The 24,161-nt window shown below is 53.6% G+C and overlaps 1 protein-coding gene across 1 annotated transcript in view; it reads right to left on the bottom strand.

Moving 5' to 3' along the window:
- Positions 1 to 19,230, bottom strand: part of SLC39A11 (solute carrier family 39 member 11) — a 59,472-nt gene extending 40,242 nt beyond the window's left edge. Inside the window, exons 1-4 of the mRNA XM_042865000.1 lie at positions 18,949 to 19,230; positions 17,721 to 17,852; positions 16,773 to 16,811; positions 10,282 to 10,440 (exon numbers count right to left, since the gene is read on the bottom strand). Of these exons, the coding sequence (XP_042720934.1) occupies positions 10,282 to 10,440; positions 16,773 to 16,811; positions 17,721 to 17,852; positions 18,949 to 19,230 (612 nt within the window). The remainder of the gene's footprint in view (positions 1 to 10,281; positions 10,441 to 16,772; positions 16,812 to 17,720; positions 17,853 to 18,948) is intronic.
- Between the last annotated feature and the right edge of the window lie 4,931 nt (positions 19,231 to 24,161).

The raw sequence follows: 24,161 nt of genomic DNA, 5'->3' as shown, positions 1-24,161 counted from the left end.
ATACACAATGAAAAGTCAAGGAGGTGCCCAAGAGCATGGAAGCAGCCCAGCAGCTCATGCCCTGCAACAGGGAAATTCCATTTGGGGTGTGAAACCCTCACCTGCAGCAGCCATAGCGTGGGGAAGGAGCAGACTGGCAGCAGCACCCAGTCCAGCTCCCCAAAGCGACCTATGCTGCAGATGGACACAATAGCCCCCTGGCCCTGCTGCATGGGATAGGCTTTTCTTCTTCCCCATGTCCTTGCAAGGCAAAGGGATCAGCACAGAGCTGTATGGTGGCTGAAGGAGAGCTCTCACCACACAGCAGGGTCAAGCCCTGAAGCACAGCATCCCAGATGCCCCCACATGATGCCAATCTGTCCTCCTGCACCAGCTGCCAGCAGAACCAAGTTTAACAGCAACACAACAGAGCAATGCCTTTAAGAAACAACCTGCTTCTTCCCCACACAACCAATAAAGGCGAACAAATTAATGAAGGAATCAGGATGACAAAACACAATGCTACAGCTTGGCGGGGATCAGTCAGTACAGAACTTGAGGGTGCTGCCAACCCATTGCTGTGCTGGATGCCTCAGCAGCTCCACGGACACAGACTGCCATCCATCAGCCAATGGCAGAAAGCATTTCAAGGGGAAAAAGAAATGGGATGGATTTTATGATGCGATTTTAAAACTAAATAAACGTTTCTAACTTGTCCAGGAGCTAACACAGAGGAACAAATAAGAGAGGGTAATAAGGATGCCTTGATGGTGCCCAGAGGCACTCAGTTTGTGCTTATTAAAAGAGAGAAAGTGGTAACAGAAAGGCAAAGCACCAGGATAGGTGGGCAGCAGTGGAGACAAAGAGCAGAGCTGTGAGGGACAGAGCAAGGCAGCCCCAAGCCCTGCACAGCCCCAGCTCCCAGCACAGCCACACAGTACTGTGTAAGGAGGAGAAAGCCAAATTTGTTTTCATATGCAAGCTGTGGGTCTTCAAGTGTTTCAGGTACATCTTGTTTTGCATTTTAATTTGCAGACCACTAAGAACAGACCAGCAATAACAGGCAGGGCAACAGAAAAGCACTTCAAAGCCAATTCTTCTCAGGCTTGCTAATGAGAGCCAGGTCAGCTCTGCTAACTGCACTGTAAGACATGGAGGTGTCTCAGGATTTCTTGCACTTTCCCCCTAGAGGTCAGCTGGCTGAGGTTTCATAACGCCTGAACCAGAGCAGGCACGACCAGAGGCAGCAATCAGAGCCACCCACAGAGAGCTCCCAGCTGCACTGCCAGGAGAGCACAGACCATGCTAGAAAAGATGACGCACGGAAAAAATAAATGCATGGGATGCACAGCATGAGCTTGCGTGGTCCTGGTGGTTACACAAAGATCTTGGGGTCTACAAACCCAGTCCAAACCCTAATCCCAACAGACAGCTCCCAGCTGGACCCTTGCTCCCCATCCCTGCAGAATCACAGGATTCTTAAGGTTGGAAAAGACCTTCGAGATGTCCAAGCCCAACCCTAATCCATCCTACTGTGCCCACTGACCACATCTCTCAGTGCCACATCCCCATGGTCACGAAACACCTCCAGGGATGGTGACCACACCACTCTCTGGGCAGCTGTACCAGTCCTTGACCGCTCTTTTGGGGATTAAATGTTTCCTCACATCCAACCTGAACATCCTCTGGTGCAACGTGAGGCCGTGATCTCTCCTCCTACTGAAGCCCCAGGGCTGAGCTCTATCCAGCAGTGGCTGGGGAATCACCTTTCCCAGAGGCATCGCAGCACAAGCCCTTTGGAGACCTATCAGCACCAACTCACAGGATCTGGATCTGAGCACAGCCACATTTTCAGCTTCCAATAAAACAATCAATCCCATCATCATTCAGCCCCACCAGGACCATACCTCTACCCCACAGCTTTCCCAGGGGGCTCAGCCCACCACCCCCAGCCCTGCAGCCTGCACTATGCTCACCCAAATGCACCCCAGGGCTGGGACAGCCACTGAGGGGAGGGGAAAGATGGGGGGATCTGGGGCTTCCAGTGCCCACACTGAGCATCTCCCATCTGCCTCCTGCCACACTGCATCCTCCCACGTCCACACAGCCTGTAGCTATGGCAGCGGGAATGGGGAAGGGAAGGTTTGTCCCTGGATAGAAAAGAAATCAGCATTTGTTCATCAGGTTTTTGCTCCAACAGCATCTTGCAAGAAGACAACAGCAAACTAGAAGGTCTCTCCTGCTGCAATGAGACAGCAAAACTTCCCCCTAAGAACCGAGAGCAAGAGAGCTTAAGTGAATATTAAGGAAGCCCGGTATCAGTTTATCTGTAACTAATGTAATACTATTGCAAGTACATTTTATTCACTGCTAATTATCAGCCGCTTTGATAACTCATAATTCTTCCAAACTGCAAACAGCAGCTCTAATCATCGCTCCCCACTGACGAGCTGCAAGAATAAATCAAATCCTTCTCCCACATCTCCCATGGGATGAGGACAGTCCCAAGGGGTGATCCGGAGCATCCCGGGTGTTCCACAAAGGCAGACAAGCTGGTAAAAGATATTTTTGGTCAAAGCCAAATATATTGGGGTTTTTTTTTCCTCATCTGAGTGCTCGGGACTTTGCCTTTCCAGGAGGGAGCACGAACACCACAGGAATGTTGCTGGCACTCCGTTCCCAAGCCCCCGAGGAAACCCAGGGGGTTTGTTACACAACGTGATGTTTTGTAAAGAGCAATATTTAACATGGCAGAGGGGAAGGAAGTTTTTGTAACCTCTGCCATTCCAAAAAAAATAAAGGCACGCAAATGGAGCTTTGTTTTTTTTCCCCTGCGATCCAGCTGAAAACAACTTGTTAAACAAACAAGACCTCCTCGGCAAAAGGACAAGACAAATTGATGTCGCCGATCTCCTTCTCTGAGAATGCTTGGAGGAACTTTGAACCCAAGCAGCCCTTTGCTAAGCAATCACCTAAATCCACCTCTGGAAGGCACTGCTGCTGAGCCAGGACGGCAAGGTTAGGGGTGGCAACACCCAGAAGCGCACACATGGAACGCAGCCATCCTGCTGTCCTCCAGCTGCAACAGGTTGGAAGAATTCCCCCAGGGATGGCTCAGCCCATTGCCATCACTTGGCACAGCAGCACTGAGCCGGTGCTGCGAGATGAGGTTTTAATTGCGAGCAATAAGCCTTTAAGCCACCAACGGGATTAACCAAAGCTTTTGCTCCTCATGCTTACTGAAGCCTAAAGGAGCAGCTCTGCATCCTGCCCCAGTCTTTGCTTCCTGCTCACTTTGCATATTCAGAATGTGGCAGTGTGTATTTTCCACAGGCTCTATCGCGTGAGGCTTTTTGCAACAGTAAGAAAAAAAGCCAAGGGAACTTCAATTAACAGCTCGTTTTCACAGCGTATAATTCTCAGGAATTATTTGCTATCAGTGCAGATTGAACTGATGGGGAAAAAGGGAAGAGCAGGCCCAGGAAGGGCTGGCAGAATGCTTTTCCTCAGCCATGGGCCCCTTCCCCTGCAGCACTGCCCCTGAGCCAGCAGCAACAGAGCATCATCCCAAGACAGAGCCTGCAGCAAACTCACTCCCCAGCTCAAGGTTCTGCTGCTGCTTTTTCTTTCTCACAGAGGAGATGCAGGCTTCTCAGGGTGTCTGCAGGAGGCAAGGGAGCCCGGTGTCTTCCCAGCACTCATCAGGAGAGGCCCTTCCATCAGTCCAATTAGCTTGTTAATTCATTACAAGAGAGAGGTGTAATGAGGGACAAGGCATTTCCTAATGACCACCAATGAGAAGCTAACCAATTTCTCATGCTTCAGAGTGCAAAAAGTAGCAAGACTGCCCTTGAGGGCACAGCTGGATTTGGGGCCTGCCCTTAACCAGTCACACAGCCTGCACTCACCCTTTGCATTCAAGGACACTTGGTTCACACTTTGCATTCCAAAACAGCTTCCAGCAAAGGAACCCAGTTCTGCTGCACCAGCATGGAGAGAACCCAGCAGGGTTCAGCATCTCTCCCTTTCTCAAGCTGGTAAATAGGGCAGAACCCACATGCACAGAGGAGCATACGTCCTCTCCTCACTTATTCTACCAAAACCTACAAAAAACACTCTCTGGGTTTTCACAACTCAGCTCTGTTGGTGGTTGTAAACCTGCACAGCACTGCTCCCCTCCTGGCTGCATCTCATTCTCCCAAGCACCCATGAAATATCACTTACTTATATGTGCTGCATTTACCTCACCAATAAAGTCCTGACAGGCCTTAAAATAAAAAAAAACACGTGAGAAATGTAAAGCAAACACAAGATGCCTTTCCAGCCTGCAGCTAAGGAAGGGCTCACGCAGACAGTTCCTCATTTCGCATTGGCTGTGAAGCCTGAGAGCACCACATTAACATCACCTCATCTTCAATGCCTTGTTGATAATTAGAGCAGGGCAAGAGGCAGGAAAATGCATCTCAAAGGCTTTCACACCTGAACTGTGACATCCTCAGGCAGCACCCAGTGCCCCCCTTTGCCTCGCTAGAGGGGGAGGGACAGCCAGGTGGGCACCATGAGAAAAGCCTCAAGGATGGAAAACCAACACACAAAACCTTTTCACTGCTTCCCTGCCATGCTGGGCTGTGCAGCAGCAAGGCGTGGGGCTGTATGTCCTAACATGGGCACTATTGTCCTCACCACGAGGCACAACATCAGCTCCTCGCAGCCTACAGCAGAGCAGGCAGCGTGTCGAGCAGATCTGGGTGAATCACAGCTTACCTCGAGAGCGGGCTGACATCGTGCTGCATTTCTAGATGGATGCAGATAGATTTCCCGTGCTTTACATGAAAGCAGGCTTCCTCTCCCTGACAGTTCACCAACCAACCAATTGGAGCTTGACTCTCTTAATGGCAGGTTCACGCTTTGCAGTGGAGGCATTCATTTGGGTGATGCCAGAAGCAAATTCTAAGGTGGATTTGAAGATGAAGGAACAGATGAGGAGCCATCGATAGCACTCATTGTACCACAGGTGCACAGGGCCTCTTGCAGGTACCCAAAAATCAGTGTATCAGGGCAGAGAGTAGCCCTACTTTGACTGGAGCCTTATCAACAGGTAACACCCCATACTCAGGGTAACCAGAGGGAATGGACAGAGATGCACAGCATAGAGGTAATGGGGGAGAAGCATGGCTGGCACAGTGCTGACAGCTCATTGAATTAAGCCAGGGTCCCCCAGCCCTGACTTCTGCAGGATTTACACCTCCTGCTGTCAGCAGCTCCTACCACTGCAGGGTCCATCTGCCGTCAAAGCACTCAAGAAATATCATTTATTTAAATGGAGGCTTGCCTTGGGGAGCAGGACCAGCAAGACGCTGTCAGAGGAGAACTGGTATCCACCAAGGATCCCATAGGTGGGTTCAAAGAAGCAGAAGCACCTTCCCCATATTCCACACTCCCAAAGATGGTCCCCTTCCTCAGTGACCAGAGTAGGATCCCCCTGTCTGAGCCAGCAGGACGTGGAGCAGACCAAGCAGAAGGGCTGCTGTTTGTTTTCCCTGAAGCAAAGGAAGTCAGATCAGAGCAGGAATGCAGTCAGGCTGCAGCTCACCAACCCCATCCGTCCAGCTCATCCCATCCCTGCTACGAGGCAGACTCCACTCCTGCAGCCCCTGCACACACAGAACACGAGCTCAGCTGGGATCTGGAGCAAGCCTGAAACCCCAGCAACAAGCACAGCTCACAGATAGACAAGTTTTGTAACCATGCATTTACAGGCCTGCCAGTTCCCACCTTCTGCAGAAGTATCACCACCCAGTCCAACAACCAGAGCTCCCCAAGCAGGAGCTGACTACAGAACGAACTGCAGAGCAGCTCAAATGAAATGCATCATCTCCTTTTGCTGCACAACTCCTCCAGCGCCCCGGGAACCAGAGCCAGCAATCCCCTGCTCCAGGTCCTCACCCAACACAGCTCAAGTCTGTGTTCCCAAACCCTGAGCAGCTTCTGTCCCATGGTCAGGAACTCAATAAGCCAGAAAACACACTGGGGGCACACACACACACACACACCCTTAGGTTAACACTCAGAACACAAAGCCTCCACCTACTACAGCAACGAGGATGTGCAGCTAATTAACTTTCTAGGAGTCACAAATGAACAGGAAAAAGCACATTAAGAATGGGAACTCGTGATGGGCACGTCTCAGGGGAATTAACAAATTGCATCAGAGGAATTTTTATTCTGTTTATAAATTGATGCTGCTGATGAGCCCCAGCACACCCCTACCACCCCATGGAATAACACAGCCATCAGCCCCAGCCCCACACAGATCCCACAGGAGAGCTGCACTGTTGCTGTGGGGCTGGCAGGGATTTGGGAAGCAATGCATACCTCCTTCAGGCACATCCTGAGCCAAACTGCAGATACCATCATTACTACGTGGGACAGCGTCCCTGGGATGTCTGTTTACTGAGTTCTCCAGTCCTTCCCAAGAGTGCTCCCAGAAATAGCCTAAAATTCACCATGCAAAGTGCTCGATCCCACAACAGACTCTAAAAAAAGCTCACACGCATCACTGGTTTTGCTGTGCTCACCCAGGCCAGCACACACCAAGACCCCACTGCAGTGCTCACAAACACGTGGATGAGGGGCAGGAGCACAGCACTGCTCTGCTACGAGGGGAGTTAATGGCATCTGGCCCTTGCTACCCCATGTACACACTCACTCCTCCCTCACTGACCCCAGGCCAAGTTCCTCACACTCCCACCTGCCCATCAAGCCACCACACAGCTGCACAGAGCAGTGTGAGAAGCCCCACATCAGGTAAGAGACATCAGCCAGGTGCTGAGCACAATTCTGCCGTGCAGCTTCCTCTCACAGAGCACCTGCCAACCCAGGAGAAAGGCTTTTAAAAGCCACTTTAGATACTATTTACTGTAAATCTAAGGAATGCTCCACCCATCACATGCAGCTTTATTGATTTACCCTGCAGTCAGAAAAAACAAACCCTGTATCTAGCTGGCAAGAAAATAAAAAAAATTCAATCAAGGAGGTATTTCCAGAATGGAACGACAGCCTCTCTCCACTCATCCTTCACCCAAACACTGCTCCAGCTATGGCTGGGTACCCAACAGCTCCCTGGCAGGGTACCCATGAGCTGCTGCCCATCTCACATCCCCTTCACACACCCAGACCCCAGCATAGCACAGGAGTCCGCCCGACATTTCCAGCCCCACAAGCCTTGAGGTAAAGGAGACGAAGGTGATTAAGCATCATTATCCTATTTAGCATGATGACCCCAAAGCAGAGAGGATGTCATGCAGCCGGGCAGCGGAAGGAACGTCGTGGTTAATGGGAAGGACAGACACAGCAGCACATCGGGGTGACGCAGCCCATGAGGGTCTGAGCCCTGCAGTAATTTTTAATCTCCAGATGCATTTTTTCTCCCTTCCCTGAATTGTACCATCTTCCCTGGTCCACCAGCACCAAGCTTCACTCCCTCAAAGGAGCCTTTAAAGAGCAGTGATCCAGAAAAGGAAAAAGCAATAGAGCTGCTCCAAGCCACAGCTCTAACACAGGCTGTGCTCCAAATACACCCACCTGGACACAAGAGCAGTAATAGGCACTGGGACTGCCTGCAGCCCCCGCCTGAGGCTTGCTGACCTGGCTGTAAAGAGGCTGTTCAGGGTCCAGCAACTTGAAGATGAAAGAAAACACATGCATGCGTGCAAAGATTTAGGAGCAAAAGCAGCCAGGGAGTGTTTGAAGATCAGGGGCAGAGCTGGCTGCCTCTTTCAGACTCGTGTAGAATTCCTTTGGGAAGAGTAAGGCCAGAGCAAGAACCCAAAGGTGGAAGCACAACACATCACGCACACCAGAAGGCAGCAAAGTCAGCAGAGCTGCAAGACAGATTTGAAGGATGAGAATAATATTCCTTAATTCCAGTGTTCTTATGTGCTACTGTAGACCAAAGGCAGCCACTCGGCCTCGGGGACCCTTTGTGCAGAGTGCTGTGCCAACACACAGCTTTTATTAAGCCAGTCCTCCTTCAAAGGCTCTGATTGCTACCCTCAGCCCAAGTGCTTTCTGTGCACAGGGGAGAGCTCTTCACCCCACCACCTGCCCCTCAGAACATCACCAAGTGGGAATAATGTTAGAATTCAGCACAGGAAGGAGGAAGTTGCTGCAGCATCACCAGGGCCAAGGGAAGAAAGAAGCAGGCAGGTCACTCAGTAAGGCTAAGGTATTCCCTGAAGGTACAACAACACCCTGTTGCAGAATCAGCTCTGCTAAATATGACATGGAAGGAGGTGGTTAGTAGCATAAAGGAGATGCCCACTGTTCAGGGTTCTGAGGTCTGTTCTGCAGAGGTCACGCTCCCCAAGCGCACCCAAACACCGTGTCACACCTTGCTGTTCTCTGCCAGCTCTACAGACTCAGCTAACAGACAAGCAAACATACTAAAGCCTTCCCACAGGGAAGCCGTGAACAATAAAGATGTAATAGATTAAATCTGTCTTTTGTAGGGAATTTAATGACTACAGCTGTTCAGCATCATTAACCACTTTGTCTTGGCTTAAACCCCCCCTCCACCCCCCCCCCAGCACTGCTGCTGAGCAAACAGCCGGGTACCAACAGAGCTGCTGCCAGCTGCGGGGGGAGCGAGGCAGTGCTCCCCACCTGGGAGCAGCTCTGGGGTGATAAGGAGTCATTAAAAGCTTTTAGGACCCGTTGCTACACAGCACAGCAATGAGGGAGGGGTGCCGGGGGTGGGCAGGGCTCTGTGCCAGAGCTGCGTATGGAAACGGCTCCTCCTGCCCAGGGCTGGGTGCCCACTGCTCTCATCGACATGCCTCTGTCTCCTGATTCCAAGAGGAGGGAGAAAAGAAACAAAAATCAAGACTGCAAGACGCTAAGTGATGTAGAAAGAAGCAAGGCTTGGTGAAGAGCTCACGGAAGCACAAAGAGCTGAGCAGGAGCAGCAGCTCTTCTCCCATCAGGACTGGGCTGGACGTTGAGCCCCAGCAAGACCAACGTGTTTCTAACACGCTTGGCACTGTCCCTGGTCATCCTGCTCTTTACAACACAAGAATTTCATGCCCCAGTGCTCTTCCACCCCTACACACACTCCCATTTCAAAATGCACACCAGCACAAAGCCACCAGGAAAGAGCAGGCTTCATGATGCAACTGTTTGTCTGTTCTGTTGAGAAACACCAGCATCAGACAGCTGATCAAACACAGCAGCACTATGCAGCCAAGGCAAACCAGTGCTGGAGACCTCAGGTTGCACAGAGCAGACACAAAAGGCACAGACCTGCTGCTGACAGTCCCCCAATGCTGCACAGCAGGGCCAGCAGCCTCAGCTCTGCACAGTGCTGCTGCTGAGAGGTGCTGAGCAAAGGCACACAGCCCCAGAGCACAGCACTGTTTCTGGGAGCACCAGGAGGAGGCAGGGAGAGACCTGGCCCATCTGACTGTGCCTGTTAGGGGAGGCTTGAAATGCAAAGGCATGGACACAGCCACAACCACCAGCCCTGCCACTCCTCAAAGGGAACATCTCATATTCCTCATCACAAATAATCCTACTTGCACTAAAATAATCGATTTTTTTTTTTTTTTTAATCTGTTTGGAGGGTTTTGATAACATCCTTTCAGATGAAGCCGTTTGTAGGTTTTCAGCCGTAGAAGCTCCAGCACAGCTTCTGATTTATTTATTTATTTATAATAATACTCTTAGACAGTAGGGTGGTTCATTCAATTCTGAGATGCTGAGAGGGCTGGCAGCTCTGCAAATTAAACCTCTGGGCTGAAACAGAAGGTCACACCTGAGCTGTTTGTGAAGTGTTGCCAGTGAAAAGAACAAAAGCAGAAGCGTGGAAAATAAAGGAAGCAAAAAGGAAAGAGCACAGACAGCCCAAAGCTGCATTCAGCGCAGGCAGAGCCACAGAGTCCTGGGGAAAAGAGAGTTTCATTAGATCTGTGATAGAAAACAGCCTGTATCTGGCTTCTGTCACAGCAGAATCCAAAGGAAGCACAGAGGATGCAAAAGTACATGAGTTTTCGTGGCCTGGGACTACCAGCAGATCCAACAGCATTGCTCCATTGCTGTCTGTGCACAACTCCTGCACCCACCCCACAGCAGTGCCCCGCTCAGCTCCACGAACCCCACACTGCAGGAAACAGGAATGTTACACTGAGGTTAGAAACACGTTTCTACCCCAAACAGCAACCCCAGAGCACGCTGGCACCAGCTGTGACTGCAGCACCGGGTCAGCCCCATGGTGTGCAGCAGGCAGAGCCTTGGGAGTGCACTTACCAGCACCGGGATGAGCAGGTCAGCAAAGAAAACAAAAGCTGCTCCCAGAGCAAAGCCCACGGCCACAGGGACGAAAGCGAAGGCTCCAAAGCTGCCAGAGTGCTCGGCCATCTCAATAGCTGGGGCCAGGAGGGACCAGTAGGAGGCAGCCAGCATGACCTAGGAGACAGAAGGTGAGTGGTGAGAGCATGGGGACCACGCTGCTCTGCTCCCATAGGCTGAGAACTGAAGTCCCCATGGGCATCGATGCGCTCGGCCACGCAAGCAGTGTGGCCACTGTAACCCAGCCCCACCACCATACCCAGCATCCCAGCCCAACTCAAGGATGGAGAAGGAAGGATCTTCCATCAGTATGAACCAGGAGTGTTTTTGTTGGCTGAAGCCTAAAACAGTGAGCGAAGCACATGAGATGGTTAGGGGAATTTTCTGGGGAATTCAGCAGCTGCAAAGCAGGAAAACCTCCCTTATCCCTGGGGAGCACCCAGGCACTGCCTGCTCTGGGCACGGATCCCAGCAGAGCTCTGTGCATTGCTTAGTGCTTAGCAGCAGCACCTGGGAAGGAGAAGAAACTATCCCAGAAAAATAGAATTTGGGATCTGTGGGGTTTTTCCAACCCAGCGCAGAGCAGGGCAGGTTCTGTCACAGCTGGTTGCTCTGGGTGTTTCCCAGATTAGAGAACAGAAAGCCAAGCAAGGCACCGCTTCCACCAGCTTATACTAAAGAACCTATCACCAGTGTGTATTTTATCCCCTTATCTCTTCCTCTGCTTTGCTGCATGACGCACTGGGCTGGGTTAATTGGAAATCACCAGCCCAGCCCCAGCAACAACGCTGCAGCTCACCTGGCACCAGCTCTGGGGAATGACCCCATTGGGCTCAATGATTATTTAGTTTCTATCCAAAAGCCAGGCTTAATACAGGGGGGCAGGGAAGAGATGTGAAGCAGAGGTAGCAAAGGCAGCAGCTGGATGCCCACTGTTCCTACAGCACAGATGGGTCTGTGTCACTGGGATGAGGACAGAGACCATGGGGGAGCAATCTTTCCAGGGTCTCCATCCTCCACCAGTGGGGATGCTGTGGGATGCTGCTCTCCACCCCACAGACCCCACAGGATCTATGGGATGCTCTGCCAGCTGCATGGTGCTCAGAGGAGGTCCTGCCCAGCTTGCTCTTGCTGTATGAGCATCCTCCTGCAGAACAGAGGTGTGTAATGAATTAGCCCACTTTAAATCATTTTTATAGAAGGAGTGAGATGCCTATTGCTGTAGATACCAGTCCCTGAGGGATTGTGTAAATCTCAGCTCTCTGTGAGTAAGAAGAAAGCAGGCTGTCATGTCAGACTTAACCACAGCTGTCAAACTTCATATTTCAAATGCCACCTCCTTTAAAAAAACAACAACACACCCCAACATGGAAACACTGGGAAAGGCTGTGCAGAATTATATTGTCATCTTATGTTAAGATATCATTCCCCACGTGCAGCAGAGGGCTGACACAGCTGAGCCTCCAAATCCCTTTACCACTGAAGTCAGCATCAGAGCTCCCCCAACCTTGCTACATGCAGCCCCCAGAGGAGCAAGGCACAGCTTTAAGCTGCCCAAACCTCACCACGCTCAAGGAGCAGTGCTGGGATGCACTGAGAGGTTGGGTTTGCTCAGGAAGGAGAAGGGATTCATTTCTGTGCCCAGGTTGTCAGCATGACAGTGAACCTCTACAGCCACCCTAGAAAGAATGGCAACAGTATTTCAGTCGTGGGACATTCAGATGACCTCCCATCCTACTCCCAGGGTCACCAATCCTCTCCTTTGGCACACTGTGGTTATGGCTGCACAGAGCCCAGGATCCCCTCCATAGAGACAGGATACAACCACCACAGCATTACAGGACAAGAAGCACCTAAAGCAAAAATAAGAGAGCATGATCTCCCCTTCCAGCATGCACCGTGCACTCAAGAGAAAGCCCTGCCTGCATCCAGCTCAGATCAATAGAGCACGAAGCCATTCCCACAGAGGACAAGTTCTGCACAAAGCCTTCCCACTGCATTTGCTGGCAGTGCATAGCGGTCTGCTCAGCTCCAAGAGGAGCAGGAGCCCAGCACCAGGCTGGCACAGGCACACACAGCTCCTGCCAAACCCTCAGCAGAGCCTTCGTGCTCTGGAGCTGAGCTGCAACAACACCATAAAGCCACCAGCTTTGGGAAAACAAAGGGAGGATGGGGAGGAGGAGGCCCAGCAGAAGGCAGTTTTGCACCTAAAGCACCCCCAGGCTGCAGGGAGCCCAGCTTTTCCTTATAGCAGCCAGCACATCCAGATACAGCAGGTCTTCTCAGCCAGGAGCACAGAACACATGTGCAGGGTTGGTTTGGTTTCATTCCCTTGCTTTGTACCTCCAGTGCAAGACTTTTCCACAGCCAAAACTGAGCTGACACAAGATTGAGCTCTGAAAAGCAGGGGTTCCCATGGGCTCAGAACCTGATTGCCTCACACCAGGACAGCCTGGCACCAGGGAAAATGAGTGAAGCCAGACCTGTTTCCTCCTACTGATGGGAAACAGCCCAAAATGTGCCAGTCCACAACCACAATAACACTGCCAGCTCCCCACCAGCACCAGCATCTCCATCCAGGGGAGGACTCAGCACCCAAAGCTCCCCAGAACACTGCAGCCCCAGCTCTGCACTTCCCCTCCCCAGCCCAAGCAGGGTGCCACAGTGCCACAGCTGGGCACAGCCACCCGAAACCACACTCATGTCAAAATCAAAGCATTCTCTGCAGGATTCTTCTTGGCATCATGCTTCTGTAGTGGGAGCACAGCTTCGGAGGAAGCAGCCCCATGAATGGCACACGGATGGGAGGACCTGAAGGGAGATTCCCCCCAACAAAACAGGAAAGAGAACTGCAAGGCAAGAGATTGGCAGGACGCTTCCCCAGTGGACTTCCGTGCCTGACTTCATTAAGGCTCCAGCAACAAGCAGCAGCCTCAGCAGACCTGTGTAAATTACCCATGCTGTTTTAAGCAGCACTGAAAGGGAATATTCATTGCCAGACTCATCTGGTACAGCGTAAAGAGCACGTCTTCATGATTTTTCTGCTTCACCTGGGACAAAAGAAATCAAACCGCAGCCCAATAAAAGGAACAGCCACGCAGGGGATGAGGACTGCTAGCATTCATATGGGCATCAGCCCCTTGATGTTCAGATAGCACAGCACCTCCAGGACAACGCTGAGATAACAGGGGACGTTTCAGAAAAAAAGGCCTGGTTGAAGAACATCAGATTTAAGAGAAAAGCCAGAATTCCACATCAGCTGCCCCAATAAGCAAAGCCTGGTCTCCATGGAAACGCACCGCCTCTGCGTGCCCAACCTGCTGTTACCCATGGTTTGCATGGAGGGAACTGAGGCAGACAAACAGCCAGGTGCTCAGCAGCAATGGGGTGGAAGCAGCCAAGCATTCCCTTCACTGCACCTCCACACGTGCCACCCAACACAGACAGCCACACCAAAGGGGTGAAACCAACGTGCTTCACTTTGTGGCTATGCCCCAGCTCGGGGCAGCACAGTAATGTGAGCACAGGCTCCAGCTTGCACCCACTCCCCCAGAGCAGAGGTGGACCTGCAGGGCGAGCTGTTGCTCCCCAGGTCCCCAGCCACACCAGATCATCCACCTCGAGTCACTCGAGTGTCCCCATCCCTGACCTCCCGGCTCAGCCAGCAGTGGCAGAGAAGTCTTGACTTCATTCTCAGTACTTCACAGTGAAGGCTCCCAAGACGCAGGCAGGGAAATTGTTACCAGCAGGACAGAATTACTGCTGTGACCCATCTCACAAGCAAACCTGGCCCTGGAGAGCACGGCACAGACCCCAGCAGCCCTATCAGTGGCTCCAGGGACATGGAGCTGAGCACCAAAGCGGTGCAGTTAGAAGCCATGCAGCACACGGGGCGAGGAGGTTTGCTGGCTCCAGCAGAGCACAGGGGAATGCAGAGAAACCCAACAGCCCAGATTTCAGAGCTCGCACCACAGATAAATTCAGTTCTTTCTCTATTCCAGCACTCGGAGACACAGCCTGTATATATTGGCAGGAGATTTACATCAAAGAGACGGCGTTTAGCAGAAATTCCTTGCAGCAGAAGTAGTCCCTGATCACTGTCTGAAGAAACATTTTTTTCAGGGCAGAAGAGAGAGAGAGAACAGCACAAACAGCTTTCAGAACAGGCTGCTCACATCCTGCTCTTCCTCCCCACAGTCAGGATGCACAGAGCACCCACAGATTGCCTGCTGTCCTCTGCTGGAAGGGCACCAGCGTGGCCAGAAAGGGGCTTACAGCACTGCCCAGCTGCAAGGAGCAAAGCCTGGCTGGAACTTGGATGGGGTTCTGTTACTTGGGGTAACCCCCACTGGCACGGGGGCAGTTTAAAGGTGTGGGGTTAAGTGCAACCTCTGGAAGGAGGCACTTTGGTCCCTTAGCAGACAAAAGGCAGAGTGCAATGGGCACATCTGGAACAAATCTAACAGAAAGGACAAAGATCCAAGCTCCAGTGTTTCTGCCACGTCAGTGCTGCCCAAGCACTCAGCCCCAGGATGCAGAGCTGCTCCCAAAAGGTGCAGTGCTACCATCACCTCCTCCCCAGGGGCCACTGGCATCAGAGCAGGGCTGCACAGCTCGTGCTTGGCATGGGCAGCTCACCAGAACCAGCAACCCATAAACAGCCACGAGTCACAGCGGGTAGCAATGCTTCCAGCAGCAGGACCCTGCAGCTCATCCATGTCCTGATGGTGTTCCCCCTCAGACACTGCAGTGATCTCAGGAAGATTTCCCTTCCCTGCTCCCAGCAAACACAAGAAAGCCGTGGAACAGCCAGTGTTTGTAGGACATCTGCTCTGCGGCTGAGCCACACCTCTGCCACGCAGGGATGACTCAGTGACAGCACTGGAGCTAACGCAGCAGCTGCCAGAAGGCAGCAGCACCCATAGCACATCCTGGTACCTCCTCAGATGGGGACAGAAGTGCCACAGCTGAACGGGATGGAGACAGCAGGAAGCACCTGGCAGCACCTCCCTGAGTTGCAGATGAGCTGCTCGTAGGAACAAGGCAGCTCAGAAATCAAGCACTGGAGCCAAGCTCCAGAACAGGCAATTCCTAAAACAAGTGATTAATTTATAAAAGATGACCCAAGAATTTGTTGCAACAGACTACCTGAATTATTCACATCACTAGCAGGTCACTGATATGTTCCAGAAAAACCTGATAGGAAGCAAACCAAGTTCTGCAGAGCTTCACCTTACCTGCCTAGGCATGGGTGCAGCTCCTCCTGACCCCAGCGCAGCTGGGTTTGACTCAAGCATTTGCAACAGAGGAAGACTTGTGATCTCCAGGGCTGTAAACAAACTTCACCTTGATCACCAGGGCTGCAGTGGAATACACACATAGCAAAGAGCCCTGCTCGACACACAGCATCAGAGCTAGCAGTTACACGCTGTGCAACAGACAGGCTCCTGCTTCATCCTGAAACCTGGCAGCACCTTCCATGCTCCAGGTGCCAGATAACAGAGCCAGGACACAGTGAGAGAGAGGGCTCTGGCTGAGCCCTTTGCTCTGTGTCCATGGACACTAGGAATGCACTGGGCACAGGGAGGCAGCACTGGACTGGGCAGCAAGGAGCTGCATCCAACCTCTGCTAACACAGCAATGGATCTGACAGCACGTGGGAAGCCCAGACACCCACAGCCAAACCACTCCTGAAATCCTTCTTTACAGCCAGCTCCCACAGCACATCCCAACGACGCCAAGAGCATTCCTCAGGGCTTCCTACCAGGGTTGATGTGCCTTCCTAAAGCCTTCGGGTGCTGACAGGTTGGTGTTTCAGCAGGTTGCCAAGACACACCAGCACTGCAGGGAAAAGCAGCGCCGTCCACCAAGCACCGGCAGCCAGAGAACATCTACAGCTCTCAGACATAGAAAACAAATGTGATTTATTGAGTCTGAATGAGCCTCCACTTGCTCATAAACACCCCAGAGTCTGGGCAGTGGGAGACATTCTACATCCACAAGCCCAGCACAACTTCAAACCACAACTGACGCCACAGTTTCACCTCTTCCTTCAAGACCTAGTGAGCACTACGTTTACTGTATGCCCTTGATTTAGGCTTCACTGCCTTTATTCTCCAGGATTTTAAGCACTCTAGCTCAGCAGGACAGCAAGAAGCAAGTTATGCACACTAGCCTGCAGGACAAGAGCTCTCCAGTCCAACTGAACTGCTCCAGAACAAAGAATTCAGGAGCCCAAGGAGGTGAGAAGAGCATAACCCCAAAGCTGGCACCCTCGTGCCCCCAGCCAGCACTGCACCATGCCCCTCTGCTGCCACACCAGAGCAGCAGGTAAGCACCAGGGGATGCTAACAGCAGCAAGTAACCAAATGATGTACAGAGAAGCAGCAGAGATGTCAGCATGAGAAAGCACGTGGAGGCAGTGAGCAGGACGAGGATGCAGCACTTACCCCTGCAGCAAAGCCCAGGCTCCCATCCAGGATCCGCCTCTGAAACAAGAAAACAAACACAAAGCACAGCATTTACTGAGGGCACAACAGGCAGAGTGCAGCCACACCACAAAGACACACGGAGAGGAGGCAGCTGTGCTGGTGTCACACTAAGGTGACTTTCTTCTTCTTCCCATTTTTGCAACCCAAGCAATTGCCACGCTGTCATACAACATGCAGTGCTTCAGTATCCAGCCCTGCAGCCACCCTCCTGGAGCAGAGGTGTCTCCTCCAGTGTCACCCAGAGCCTGAGGGCTGTCCTGGCAACAACTTCACGTGCCAACTCACCAATGCTGCCCTGTGATCACCCCAAGGATGTAGGGGGCAAACTAGAAGCCATTTGTACACCACTGCCATTCATCTCCCCTCCCTTGAAGGTCTTTACTCCTCTACCAACGTGCTGCTACAAACAAAGCCATTAGTCTGTAGCCCAGCACGTACCCTGCCTGCTTCACCCACAGCAGTTTTTCTCCTTCAGCACATTGCCCTCCCCCAAGAAGAAAAGCAGCGTGCTGCTGCAAAGGGAATCTCACTTTGCAGTGCACTCCTGAATAAATCATCACAAGAGAGAGACATAAATAATAAATCCATCACAGCAATTCTGAACACAACAGCGGGGGGTGGGGTCTCCAATTTTGGAATATGAAATAACTTAAAGATTAGAGCTCTGCTTGTTCTGAGCATCACACAGCAGAGGGGAAAAAGCCCATTGCTCTGCCCCAAACACCACAGCCCAGGGTTGAGAATTTCATTTCCTCCTTTGTTGTGCTGGCACACAGGAGAGAAACAAGCTGGATTCTTCCCCCACCAGCCCAAGGACCACTCAGGGCCAAAATAAAGTCCCTTCTGCTCAGGTTCCAACTGCCAAAGCTGCCTGTGAGCTGAGTGCAGCCCTTGCCCAGTACTCACCTGCTCGCTGGAGAAGATGAACACCAGTGCTGAGCCAGCAGCTGTCAGCCCCCAGGTGAGGAGGGTCCCCAGCACCGCCTGCAGCACCGGGCCCTGCCCTGGGATCATGCTGAGTGCACAGGGAGCGGCAGCCTAGGAAAGACAGGGAGGATCAGGAGAAGCCTGCAGTGTAAGGATGTGGGACAACCCACGTGTCACTGCCTTGCTGATGGGGGAGCTCAGCCCCTCACTCAAGGGACAGAGCTCACTGAGCTGTGTGCCCTCAATCTCTGCGTTTCTTGTTGTGATTTAACCCAAACATAGAGGAGAGATTACAGGCAGGTCCAACCCTACACACAGCCAACGCTGGGCTCAGACCCAGGGAGCAGAAGCCCTATCCAGGCAGGGAATGGCATCCTCCACCCACTGGAGCATCTCCCAAGTCTGGAGGGTGTTTTGCTTGGAGCAAGCACGAGCCCAGCTCCCACACAAGCTCTTCCAGCATGACCTCACGTGCATGTTGAGGAGCAGGAAGAACACAGGGATCAACCTAACACCTCACTGAGCACAGCTCGGCCCACATCCCCTGGCAGCTCCCAGACACGAGCCTCACACCCCACTTCTTAGTGCCAAAAACCCATCCTACAGGCATCACAAAGTCAAACATCCTTATGGCACAGCCAGGATAGCAGGAAAAGAATCATCCCTGGAATGGGCCCCACAGCATGTTCAGGCTCAAAACCCACAGCTAGTGGCTATAGCCAGGAGGGAATTATTGCACACCTGGGAGCAGCACTACCTTGTAACAGACAGGCTCGCTAAGAATGCAGGCATATAGGGATAAACATATATTTTTACACACACACCTTTGTCTCTTTTTTCCCCCTCGGGGGGCTCAGAGTGCCCTCCCAGCCCCCAGCAGGTGTCAGCCTTGCCCTAGCGTGGTCAGCTACCCGGCCCCAAGCAGAGGGACATCCCCAACTTCCCCACCTGTGTCCCCAGCGCCTGCGGAGCCCCACAGCCCCCACACCGCCCCCCTCCACACCCCACAGACCGGCTGCCAGCCCTCCGCGCTCCAGGCCCACAGCCGCCAGCCCAGGCCGGAGGTCTGAAACCCCCAGACCCAAAGCCCTGAGCCCGCAGCCCCTCACGCCCAGGCCACAACCCCACAGACTCTCACAATCCTAAACCTCTCCGGCACCTCCAGGTCCCTTCCCCGCACGGCCCCGCACAGCCCAGCCCCACTCACCGTCCAGCCCCGAACCCCGGCTGCGGCCCCGCGCCACTTCCTGGTACCGGCACACGTGTCGCCGTCGACGCCCCGCCCACTCCGAGCTCTCCGCCAATGGGAGTGCGGCGGGGGCGGGCCGTCAGCGGCTGTGCGGGCGGGCGCGGCAAGGTGGGGGTGGAGCGGCGCGGGCGGGCGTGGGAGAGCACCGAGGTGACGGAGGAAGAAGGCAGAATTAACCCGATTCTCGGGAAAAATAAAGAGCTGAACAGACAGGGGCTGTTCCATTAGGAGCCTCCCCATGAGCCCGAGCCGAGTGCCACCCACGTGCTGTGTCCCCATGTCACACAGGGCTCCAGGTCCCTGCATCGCGGTGTCCCCAGGCTGTGTCCCCTCCCCTCACACCGAGGGAGGAGCAGCACCCGAGCGAGACCCCGCGCTCAGCTCGGTGTGTGCAGCTCCATCAGTCCCGCTGTTCGCTCATTAACGTCCTGCTCACTGACATCCTGCTCGGGCTGCACCCCGGAGACCAGCACACCTCCTCCCCCTGCTGCAGTACAGCCCAGCAAGCACCTCCCCATCCACCATCATCCGTCCCCCCATCCCAGGGCTGAAGCAGCCTCACGAGCATCCCTCCCTTGGAACGATTAAACCCTGGCAGCCCAGGGATTGGGATTTACACCAAAAGCAGAGGAACCCCATCCTCTGTGCTCAGCACATCCCGGTGCCACCGGTGTGTGCTGCACCATAGGTAGCAGCAGGATGCACTGAGTTCCACACCACCACCCTTCTTCATTAGTGCTTATCTTTTAACAGTTTTTGATCAGCCTCCCTTGCTGCAGCTGGGGAAGGTCGAGGCCATTAGAAACCTCTCTGATTTAGGATTTAATCAATTTTCCCCATAATTGCCTGCATCCTTCATTAGCTGCCGTAACAAGGCAGATGTGGCACGAGGTGCCAGCAGGGAGGGATGTGAGGACCGAGCACACAAAGCTCCCGCCCACAGCCCCAGCTTCCCAGCAAGCCATGATGAGGGTACATGGGGTGGGGACAGCTGGCAGGGCCAAGGGACACCAGCAGGGCTATCCCTGTGTGGGGACAAGCAGGGAGCCCTGGGCAATGGGAACAATCAGTCTCTGCAGAAACACCAACAAAATCAGCTCACACCTTCCTTCCCCAGTGACGTGCACAGGCAACCACGTTCCCTGCCCTAACATAGTGGGGCTGACCCCACCTGCCACCCATCTATGCCTGTTTCCTGCAGCCCAGTGCTGGTAAGGGATGGGGACATCGTTGCTCTGCACTGTGACAGTGCAGGCGGTGTGTAGGCAGAGCTGGCAAGGGATGAGACCCAGAGACCCTAAAATGTGATTTGAAACAGCAGGAGGGGCAGCAAGTCCTGTGCAGTGTCTCTCAATAAGAGGCAGCAGGAAGCAGTGGAACCAGCACAGAAACCCCTTCACTTTGTTCAGATAAAGCTCCCAGTGGGGATCACTGTGGCAGCAGCACAGCGATGGCACAGGCACCCACACCTGGGGTGTATCTGCAGATACACCCAGTGTCCCTGTTGCTACCCCCGTGCTACTGCCCTGCCAGCAGTGTGTCCTTGTGGCCTGGCTGCTGCACAGCACACATCCATCAGTGTCTGCAGCGATGCATGGAGTCAATCTGGATCCACTGGTAAGCCAAAGGAATGAGAGCTTCCTGAGAGCTCTCTTCTGGGGATGGGGCACAGCGCGCTGCCCCCCAGGCAGGATCAGACAGGGGCACTGCATCTCCATTGCATGAGTCAGAGCTGATGACACCCATCCATCACAGAGCACCGAGTGACAGCTTTATGCCTCTCTGCCAGCTTCAGGCTCACTGTGGGAGACATAAAGGACACGGTACAGATCTGGGGGAGTACAGCCAGAAAGTGCAGGTGTTCTGCTGGGACAGCGGGGTTATGCAGCACATGGTGTCACTGACCCCAACAACGGGAGTGGCTGCATGAATTTCTATTGCCAAACGCATTGTTAAATTTAATGCGTGCCCTGCGGAGCGCAGAGCGCAGCAGGGAGAGACGCAGGCGGGAGCTGGGATTGCAGCCCGTGGCTGCCAGAGGCTCATTAGCATCCGGAGTTATCGTTATGATTCACGGCCGGTGCGAGCAGCATCTTTCAGTGCAGCCCGGTCCTTCTACTCTCGGCAGAGATCAATAAACTCATTATGAAGGCAAATAATGGCAGTGGGAGAACGAGAGAGGCGGGAGGCGAGGAGCCAGCCGTAGGGAGGGCTGCAGGAGTGGGAGGCAGCAGGAGGAAGAGGAGGACAGCCTCGTGCAGGGGCTGCAGAGAGAACAGCATGCCACCAGACCCACTGATCCCTCTGCAGACCCCGCCTGCCCCATTGCTACATCCAGCAGGAGCACGACCAGGCTTCAAGAACAACATATAGATCGTTCAGGTTGGAAAAGACCTCTAAGATTGTCAAGTCCAACCGGCAACCCATCCCCACTGCGCCCACTGACCGCGTCCCTAAGACATTCTGAACAAGGATAATGGGAGCTGAAGGGCTGAGCAGGAGCACACCAAGCCCTCTGCCCTCCTACGCAGCACCCAGGGGAGCCCCCTGCCCTCCCTCCTGATTGGGGAGGAAGGTCAGGTCACCCTCTCCCTCCATTGGCAACCACACTCCCAGCACTTTGCAACATTCATTTCCAGGACAGGGGTCACAAACACTGTTGTTTGTTTTTTTTTTCCATGACCCTCGAAGAACAGCTGGGAATGGATGGCAAGAAACTCAGAGGGACTTTGAAAGCTGCTTTGTGGTCACGTAATCCCCCTGCCCCTCTCCCATGGGTTGTATGGAAGTCAGAGCCGTGTGGGAAGGGGCCTTGCATTTCTCCCAAATCCGTGCCTGCCAGTAAATGGCTTTTCAGCAGAGTGGATGCTTGGCAAGCTGAAAGACAAAGAGGAGTTTATCTGCCAGCACCAAACCAGCTGCTGGGGTGAGGCAGCGTCTCACCAAACCAGGGACCACCCAGAGGAACAGATCTCTACATGAGGCCAAAATTCAATGATAAATCTAATGAAACAGGGGGAAAAAAAGGGAAGGGAAGGGAAGGGAAGGGAAGGGAAGGGAAGGGAAGGGAAGGGAAAAAAAGAACCTTGAAAGGGCTCAAGCATTCCTCTGCCTCGGCCAGCTGACCCCTCACCATTCAGCCATCAGCTCGGATCAGCCCTCCTTCACTGCCCCTTCACTTCATTCATTTCTTTTCTCTTTTTTTTTCTCCTTTTTTTTCAATGATCAGATCTGGTTTCAACCAACATGAGCTCAGTGGCTGAGTTCACACAGCAGTGGGGCAGAGGGGGCTGAGCTGTGGGGCCAGAGGTGACCACCCTTTGCTTAGATGGGGAGGAAGGAGGACGGTGACGGGGTGATGCTCAGCATCAGGTTGGGACAGCACGAGGTGAAGGGGATGGGGACAGCCCTCCTGGAGCAACTCTGCAGAGCAAACCTGAATATGGGACCTGGAGGTGGAAGGTGGAGAGAGATGGTGAGAAAAGTCCTCAGTGCTCTGTGGGTAACCAAGGCTGCACGCTGATTGCAGGGCAATGGGGCCAGGGCACAGAGGCTGCACCCAGAGGGACACAAGGGACAGAGGTGGCAACATCACCTACACAGGGGGGAAATTCAAGGAGGCAGCACCGCAAAACACACAGCCAAGCTCTGTGCTGCCCTTCCTGCTGGCAGGGATGGCTGCTGATGTGCCTTTGAGGATATGATCTATGGAAACCCCGTGGCTTTCCTGGGGAAGGGCACAGCCAGGACAGCCCTCCTGGGCACACAGAGCAGCTGAGGGAAAACAAAACAACTGTGAAAAGGTGACAAGGCATCGAGCCCTTCTCAGTGCCACACCAGAGCGATGCATTCCCTCCTCCTGCCTGCCAGGCAACATCTCACCAAGCCACTGAGAAGCTGTGCTTGGTGACACACGCAGTGGGACCCAAAACCCCAGCGGGCAGCACCCATTGCACCTGCCAAGCTCTCATCCTCCACATCCTCTCTCCTTCCCTGCTTTTACTGGGATATTAATATCCACATCATTTATTCCAGGGGCAGATCTTTCCATCCTCCGAAAAGATTTATGAGGCTGATAATGGTTCTTGTTCTTGCTCCAAGACCCTGTGTCTTTGGATCCACCTCTGTAAGTGAATGGCTAAGTGCAAATGAGAACCTCCCAGCCCCTCTTGCTGCAATCAGCAGCCTCGCTCCTGGCTCTTTGTTCCAAGCCACTCTTAATTTCCTGCTTTCTGTTGTCTCTTTGATAACTGGTGGAAAGATGGGGGGGAGCAATAGTTACTATTTAATTGCATTCAAGATCTCAAACAAACCAGAGCAGAGGTTATCTCACCCAAAGCTCTCTGGTTTTGGTCTTTCTCCTCCAGTCACCGTTACTGGGTAACTGCAGCAGGACAGGCTGTGGCAGCTGCCACCTGTACTGCACGAATCCCAGCTTTCACGCAGACATCTCAAAGCTGTGGGTGACCATCACACCAACTTCCCAGCGCTCCCAGGCAGTGCCAAGCCAGCACACAGCTGCCTCGCTTTGCCTTTGGTCACAGAGTGCAAAATCCTTGGGTAGAAATAGTCCCAGCATCCCAAGAAAGACTGGGAATTCCACACACCGCTTAGTGCAGCGCAAGCCCCAGCGAGGTCACCGTGTGGCCATCACCGTGCCCTGCCCCCCCCTCCTTGTACACCTCGGATGCGCCAGGAGAAACCGAGCATTCCGCACTATCGTTAGAGCCAAGCACGAAGAACCTTCTGCTGCAAGAGAGATGGGAAGATGGGAAGTCCCCCACGCTCTGGGTGCTGCGGGGTCCCCGATCCCACGCTGCTTGTTGCACAGCAGCTCCAGCACACACCTCCACATCCCTCATCCGAGGCTCGCAAAGGGCCGGGCGGGCACGGCAGGGCAGCGTCGGGAGAGCAGAGCGGGCACGGTGGGGCAGCACACGCGGGGCATCGCGGGCGGGGGGCATCACCGAACAGGTTGGACAGGACCGGGCCGGACCGAGCGGCACCGAACAGCAGCACGGGCAGGGCTGTCCCCGCCCCGGCCCCGCAGAGCCGCCCCAAGCGGGGCGGAGCGCAGCCGGTGCGTTGGGTCCGGCGGCGGAGCGGGCAGCGCGGAGCTGATCGGAACGGAGCGGTGCGGAACGGAGGGCGCTGCCGGCGCCTCCCCGGTG

The sequence above is a fragment of the Lagopus leucura genome, unplaced genomic scaffold (genome assembly GCF_019238085.1).
Source record: "Lagopus leucura isolate 7727_CA_CO unplaced genomic scaffold, USGS_WTPT01 Super-Scaffold_797, whole genome shotgun sequence".
Lineage (NCBI taxonomy): Eukaryota > Metazoa > Chordata > Aves > Galliformes > Phasianidae > Lagopus > Lagopus leucura.
This window is presented reverse-complemented; position numbering and strand designations above follow the sequence as displayed.